The 7,904-nt window shown below is 37.3% G+C and overlaps 1 protein-coding gene across 1 annotated transcript; it reads left to right on the top strand.

Moving 5' to 3' along the window:
* Positions 1-5,825: 5,825 nt before the first annotated feature.
* Positions 5,826-6,548, top strand: LOC107620410 (uncharacterized). The gene has a single exon (XM_016322574.2). The coding sequence runs from the start codon at positions 5,826-5,828 to the stop codon at positions 6,546-6,548; it is 723 nt and encodes a 240-aa protein (XP_016178060.2).
* The last annotated feature ends 1,356 nt before the right edge of the window (positions 6,549-7,904 follow it).

Here is a 7,904-nt window from a genome sequence, read left to right as displayed (position 1 = left end):
ACCATTGACAACAAACACACAGCACAAGACACAACCTATGGCCCACGTAAAAAGCGACATTGGCAAACAAAGTAAGTACTCACGAAAGAGACACATTTGATGCGGACCTGGTTGGCCGCCAATTCACTTTCAATTGAGGGAACAGCAGGGGAACAAAACAGATAATGTGGTCCCAAAGGCTCGACAATGAAACAGGTGTATATATCATGGAGGGGGAAAGCCATTACCAGGAAGTGGATGCCCAAGAGCCTTTTTGTGATGTGCATGATGAATAAGGGGTGGTCGGACTGAAATGTCTGCTCCACCTCAGCTGCAGCTGCGCTCCTAGGGACATTGATACAGCCGGATCGACGCCGGGGCGCTTGAGTAGCGGGTTTACGTTTCCTTGGCACTCTGGGGGGTGTGACGGCGCCGGAGTCATCACAGGACATATCATACGTCCTTTCCACACCGGGTGACTGAAATATCCGAACGCTGAAGTCGTCTCTGCCCTTGTGCTTGAACAGAAGAATGTTAGATGGTTGTAGCTTGTTTTCATGGTAGAACCTTTGCCATCCCCTACCGAGAGTGATCTCTTTCCACCCCCTGGGGCTGCATGCAATCTTGTAAGTATGGTTTGACCCATCGGCGACCGTGACATACAGATGGTTGCTATCTTTGGGGAGGAGCCCATTGGGTAATGGCAAACGCTGCAAATAAGGGCACAGGAGCCGCCGGCGTAAGAGTTAAAACAAGATGGGGAGAGTAGAGTGACAAATAATCGCAATAAAAGAATCGGAATCGTTAACCTACCATGGGCCGCGACGGCTCTCCTGCCACTTTGATAACCCTAAGGCAATCACCTTTGGCGGAAGCTTCGGCTATTTGTTCGTCAGGGCACCAACACAGACGAAGAAGGGGATATTCTGAGGAACAAGAACCCGTACAGAGTGGATAGCGTGCGAAACCGGCGGATGTCTTCTGTGAATCTTATCTAATTCATTAAGTGAGGTAACGTACTACGAGATGCAGTGCCTGGAAGAATGTGCCTTCAGCCTTCATTGAAGTCTTCTATTAGAAGCCAATCGGTTTCGTGCCTCATGGGCCACAAATCTTTATCCAGGTGTTGCAAGTCAGATTTTTTAAGTGTAATTGATCAATTTCAAATTATTATTTGCATATGGTAACAATTTTTTCTGAATTTTGAAATGCGGTTTAAATAATACTTATAAATTTATATTTTTTAAAGTCTAAATTTAATATTAATAATTAAGGAATAGGTTATAAAAAAAAACAAAATTTTAGGTGATTGAATATATGTAAAAAATATGAAATAAAGAAATTAACATAAAAAAATTAAATAATTACGTCGTTATTATGTGTAACACAATCAAGATAAAGACGTACTAATATTTATTATTAAATTAGTTATTTATATAATAAGTGTACTTATATTTGCAATAATTTTTAATTTGGAATAAATTTATAAATTTATTTTCATATTCAAAACCCCCTTTTGGAAGATACACAATGCTAATAAATATAAAATGATTTTTTTTAATCTTATATCGAACATTTTTAATAAATTACTAGTTGATAGGTACTTAGATATTTAAGAAAATAAATAATACATTCGAGATTAGAAAATAAGGTCATCCTTGGTAAGAGAAAAATATAGAACATTATCTTTCTACGTGAAATAGTGGGGAAAAAATTAAAAAGCTAAAAATAATGATGAAACTATTAATTGGGTAAGTTAATTAAAGAGGAAAAAGCGTAGGTTTCATATATACGTGGATGTAGCAACTGCAGTTAAACACAATGAAATTTGTTAAAATGAATGATTAAAATAAGGCTAGGCTGCTTGACAGACCACCTAAGTACAGTATTAACAGACATACGCAAAACAACAACATACAAACAGAGACCAAAACTAAAATTAAACAAAGTATATAGTAAATGAATACATCATATCCTAATAAGATCTATTAGGAAAATTATTTATCATCACCAGTTAAACATATGTTAGCTTCTAATTAATTTCCTTTTATTTTAGACAAGTAAAGTAAAGAGAAGAAGAGATATACTTGAATGATATGCGTAAAATTAGTTACTATTAGAAATTTGCAAATGCAATGGATGATTCCAATGGAAGAGGAGGCATGCGAGAGAATTGAAGATACGAGAAGAACAGAACAGCAAGAAAAACATAGAAAAGTAAATTCGAAACTGCTGTGTATGGAGATAATGGAAGATGTGTTATTATGGTTATAGAAGTTACAAAGCGGTTTTGCATTTTAGTGGAAAGTTAATAGAATTAACAACACTGTTTTCATTTAAGTGGGAATTTATTTGATTTTTTAAAACAAATTTTATCTATGTTTTGTCCATATAGTTTGCTTTACTTAATAGGTTATCGTTGGGTTAATATACAAAAAAAAAATGATGCAGATTTAGTCATGGTCAACTATATGTATTGGCTTTATGTATTGCGATAGATAAGGAATTTAATATTGTTGCATTAGTGAAATAATTAAAAAACGTATTTATAAGTTATTTGATTATGTTGGTAATTTTTTAATTTTTAAATTATAACAACATTTAACTCTCATTATATAATAAATAACCTTTTATTTGAAGAAAAGACAAATAAATCATACTTATCTAAGAAATAAAATTCGGGAAATTACTACTATAGATTTAACTCTTCGTACCAATATGCTCATATATTCGGAATCATTACGTGTCCGACAGAATAGATTTAACTTCTTGAGCTCTGACACTCACAATACTCGTGGGTTTGGTTTACACCTATTTGGCTTGTATGTTTATTGTTTTTACTATTTAGAGAAAATAACTTCAGTCATAAATTTTGTTATATCGTATTTTTTTTTTCATACTTATGGGACACAAAATGTTAATATTAGTTTGCGTTAGTTCCGCAGGTTGTAATTTTGTTAATTTTTATTTATTTGCAAGTTAATATAATAAATTATCAACATTTTTTTTAGCTTCTTAATTTTAAATTTTTAGTTATTTTGTTAAGATGGTATATTTTAAATTATGAGTGATCTAAATAAACCGTTACTTTTTAAAATTTAAAAAACACTTTGTAACTATGTTCGATATTTAATTTTGAAGGTTGTTTACCTAATTTAAACATTTAATTTAAAAGTATCTATTTCAATTGCTAGTTTTCCAAAATTGAAATCGTAGTTATATTTTATTCTTGTTACAATAATATTACTCTATTATTAAAAAGAGGATAAATTTTAGATTTTCGGAAAAACTTGGTCCTAGATTAACATGCTTTGAATAACCTGTTATGATAATTAAATTTATCATTGTTATGATTATTATGATTAATATTACAAATACAATTGTTATTGTTATTATTATAACTATAGCTGCGAAGACGTTAAAAAAAAATATTAATTATTTGTTTGTTTGTTTCATGTATGCTAAATATCAACAAACGATGCTATCCTTGTTTTTTCTAGTATTAATTATAAATCATATATCAAGAAAGCACAAAAACCTAATCATGTTCATTATGCTAACACATTCTAGATTATTAAATATCAAACAGGCACATTATCTTAACCTGTGATGAAATTTTCTGCAGCAGCTGTAGCCCTCTCTTTACACACTGCGTAGCCGTGATCCCTAACCAAGAATGTTAAAAAATTTATGTTCCATTTGAACTGTTGACAATACTGTCTGGTGGAGGAAATTTTTAAACCGATTTTCTTCTTATTATCAACCCTAATAATAACTCTAGAAAAGGACAAACAGAAAAATTACTGTCCTTTGACAACATAAACGCCAAACACCAAACACCAAACCGCATGAAGAATGACACATCGACCATGTCCGCACCTTCTCCATTTTCTACCCTTTCGGCTACCACATTAACGATAGAAACTTCTGTGCTCCTCGATTTACTCCGTATTAAATGTTACACTTATGTCTTCAAAAAAAGGTTGCAACCACACATGGAAAGACACTAAATTTAACTTCAATTGCATGCAATGCACTGTGATTTGGAACAAATTAACGCCAAGCTTTATGACTATTTATGCAATGAAAATCACATCTCATATTCGAAGCTGCGTGTAACGATATTTTGCAAAAATTTGTTTGTGCCAAGCCTTGTAAACCACGCATACAGAAATAGACTGTAAGTATTGCATAATAAAGTAATAAGAAGATAAACGTTAGCATGACGAGCCAAAAAGATGCCTAATAAACCCTACACCACAAACCCTGAAACCGTCAACCATGAACCCTAACCAACAAACCCGAAAACCCCAGAAACAGCAAACCGTCCGCCCAAGACCTAAGAGGAAACATTATCCACGGCCGTGCAACGTGTCCCAAGATGCCAGCCGCGCCCTAAGCCGAGCGTTCTCGGCCTCAAGTTTAGCGACACGAGAGTCAACGGACAGACCAGATATCCGCTCAAACTCCAGAAGACGTTTCCTGCAACTCTGAGCCACGTAGAAATTGTAGTCGAGGATCTCCTTTCCAGACTCTCCAACAACAGCATGCAGGGATGATAAAGCAGCATCTTGCCTGGCCAGGCGTTCGTCGGCTGAGAACCTGCCGTAGGCAACAAAGTTGACTCCGTCCGGTCGGCCCCCCACATGCACCACAAACCCATAGTAGCGGTCGCCCTGGACGTATACGCATTCGCGGGGCTCAAACACTGGAGGCTCTGTCTTAAGGGCGTCACATGCCTTGCGCAGCATCTGTTCAAGGTCCTCCATGATGAGAAACCGGTCAGGATTCACCGTGGGGACAACCTCTAGACTTTCAAACCCAGGAAAAACAAAAACAATGAGTAAACGTAAAGGATAACCGGGAAAAAAGAAAGTGTGAAACCGCCTACCGTCGTCGCGGAGAGGGGAGCCAGGGCGACCTCCTCTGGAAGAACCACTTCCATCGCCAACGCGTAGGCTCGACATTGTTCCAACCCAATGAACAGCGAATCGGTCACAAATGGATGTAACAACCTTCAAACTTATTAACAAAATCCTCAGCGAAGTAATCTCAAACATCAAAGTTATTTATATTTATATATGACATGCCTTATCACATTCTCCAATCCAATTATGTATGCGCACTTATCTCACTGGACAGTCACACCGCTTCCCCAGGGCTTTAAATTCGATACTAAATGCATTCACCTAACCTATCCGTTTTTTCCACCCTCCATCGTATGTTCAATGCTTTTTCATTTTCACATTTTACGCGTCACATAATCTTCTCTCTATGGGACATACTAAACAAAATTCAAAAACACAAACTTCACATCCATGATATTAAAAGACCCTAAACTATGCAGATTACATAAAAAATGATTATTTTAACTATTCATATACTTAAAACGGCTAAGTATCTCCCAGAACCATTCACATTCTCCTGACTCCACGTGGAATAATGTATACTACTAGAGGTCTAGAAAAATATACCTAAGTTACAATATTTTGTGTCACAACGTCTGAACAATGTATTATAATAACATTAATAGAGTAAATTTAATTAGGAGAGTGCTAGGGGAACATTGTTGAAAACTCTTCTTAGTCATCTATTCTTTTCCAATAATTAATACCATTCCCCATACAGTTTTTCATTGTTCACCATAATATAGTTACGTTAACTCTCCTGTTTGGATACGCATGCATTATTGAGAGCATATCTGCTACACTCAAGTTAAGGTTTCCAACAGGGTCGGTGGACTTATAAATATGGAGGCTACACTCCTATGCCTCACTCCAAACCCCATACTCTAAACACGTATCCCCATCCCCATCGAAATAGGAACCAACAGGAACAAACTAAAAATGACAATCGACTGTTCCTCAAAAATCGCTTTCATTCCCAACGACATCTGGGTAGCAATTACCAGTAAGGTTGCGTCAGCCTCCATTCGCGACCTGTGCAGTCTCAGAATGACCTGTAAGGCTGCACGCGATGCAGGAGAGGCCGATATTGTTCACCGGAGTGTTTCCATCCCACCACCGCATGCCACGCCGTGGTGGTGGTGCCTCAGCCCGGAGGCCAAGAGATTCTTTGATCGATGCATCGTAGCTGGCCATCCAGAGCTTCTGTTTCGGGAGGCACTTCGGGAACTCTTCATCAGACGTAACGAAAACATTGGCCTCCAGATGCTGAATAGTGCAGCAAGTACAGGCCATGCAGCAGCCAAATACGCACTGACCATGACCTTGCTGCTTCGAACGGACGACAACGACGAAAAACAAAAAGGGCTGGAACTGTATCGCAAGCTTGATGCAACTGGTTCACTCGCTGAGGGTAAGGCAAAGTGCTTTTCAATTCTGACAATGTCGTGGTCGGGTGAGGTCCAAATGCCCCGTATAGAAGAACAACACACCCTATGTTCCTCACCTAGGTGCTCCACCAGGGGCCACATGCCTCTTCTCTATGACTATCGCAGACGTGCAGCAGAGCGAAACTCCGTCCATGCTTTCGGAGGGGCCGCTCATATCCCCTGCATCCAATGTTGCGCAGACTACGACCTGCAAGCCTTCGTCAACCTTCCATGATTAATACAATTTAATTACAACCTGTTTATTAAACGTTAAATGAATGAGTCGACACAATTGAATTACATACTTCTTTTATATTTCATTTCTTATAATTAAATTTTGAATTTTATTTCTAATTTAATAATTTTTTATTTTAACCGGAACCCTGTCCTTCGCCAAACCAAAAGTTAGGCCACTTTATGCTCCTTGCAAGACGACACATGTTAGCCCCACAGCCGTTAAATTTCCAACCGTTGTAAACATAGTAACAGTTGCAGAATTTCAATTTGATGCTCAAATCACAGGAGCCATCCTCGCTACCTTTAAAAACCACCAAAACCAACATCCCATCGTAAACATACTGAACACAAGTCTCCCTTGGAATCTCAACATGGTCCGTGCCAAGAAGAAATACTATGTTGTTTTCATAGGGAGGGTCCCTGGTATCTATAGTTCCTGGCCGGCCTGTCATAGCCAAGTTAACAAATTTAGCGGCAACCTCCATAAGTCTTACGAAACCTTCGATGAAGCTCGTATGGCCTTCGAACAATTCATATCTGCCAGAAGATTACAGACTCAGCTCACCAACAATGGTCCTCGAGTGCATCAAATTCATGCAACATCCATTCAACTCAACCCATCACCGAATCCTGACCAACTAATCCCTTTCGACGAAGGAATACAGGAGCAACGTCAAATTGAACGAGGGGACAGCCACTCAACTGTCCGTCAAACCAACCGATCCAACCAAGGGCGCCGGCAACAAAATCCCTACCCGTGTATCCTGTTTATCTTCGTTACCATCTTCGTCCTATACTTAACTCTGGTTAGGAAGTAGGCTCCTCTTAACCTTACTTATAACAGCACCTACCACCATGTGTTACCTGCTTTGTAGCAGTCTAACTTTTCACTGTCTTCCGTGTTTTACTTTTTAACGTATATTCTATTGTATTAGATATTAATTAGTCTAATGTTCACTTCACGAATAACATCAGCTTATTATTCCAGCATAACTGTTATTAACTCAGCGAAGTATAATTATTCATACGTGATTTTAGCACTTTAATCCGTGAATCCATTTACCCTCCTCCTCTGTTTACGACATCTTAACACATACGGTACATACAGGATAAGATATTTGGATAAAGACAATTTTAATGCGAAATGCAATAATTTTTGTTCATTTTGATATTTTACATTCCTGTTATGATACTTCATCACGTTACTGAGGTAATTTTTTATAATATAAAAAGACAAGACGTATTTGAATAATTAATTTTTTTTATTATAAAGGGACAAAACGTCATACACGTTTTGTAAAAAAAAAACATTTGTTTTTACCCTAAACAAAATAACTACCCCAATGTAAGTCAC

This window comes from Arachis ipaensis, chromosome B10, assembly GCF_059453495.1.
Source record: "Arachis ipaensis isolate K30076 ecotype BB chromosome B10, ASM5945349v1, whole genome shotgun sequence".
In the NCBI taxonomy this organism is placed as follows: Eukaryota; Viridiplantae; Streptophyta; class Magnoliopsida; order Fabales; family Fabaceae; genus Arachis; species Arachis ipaensis.
This window is presented reverse-complemented; position numbering and strand designations above follow the sequence as displayed.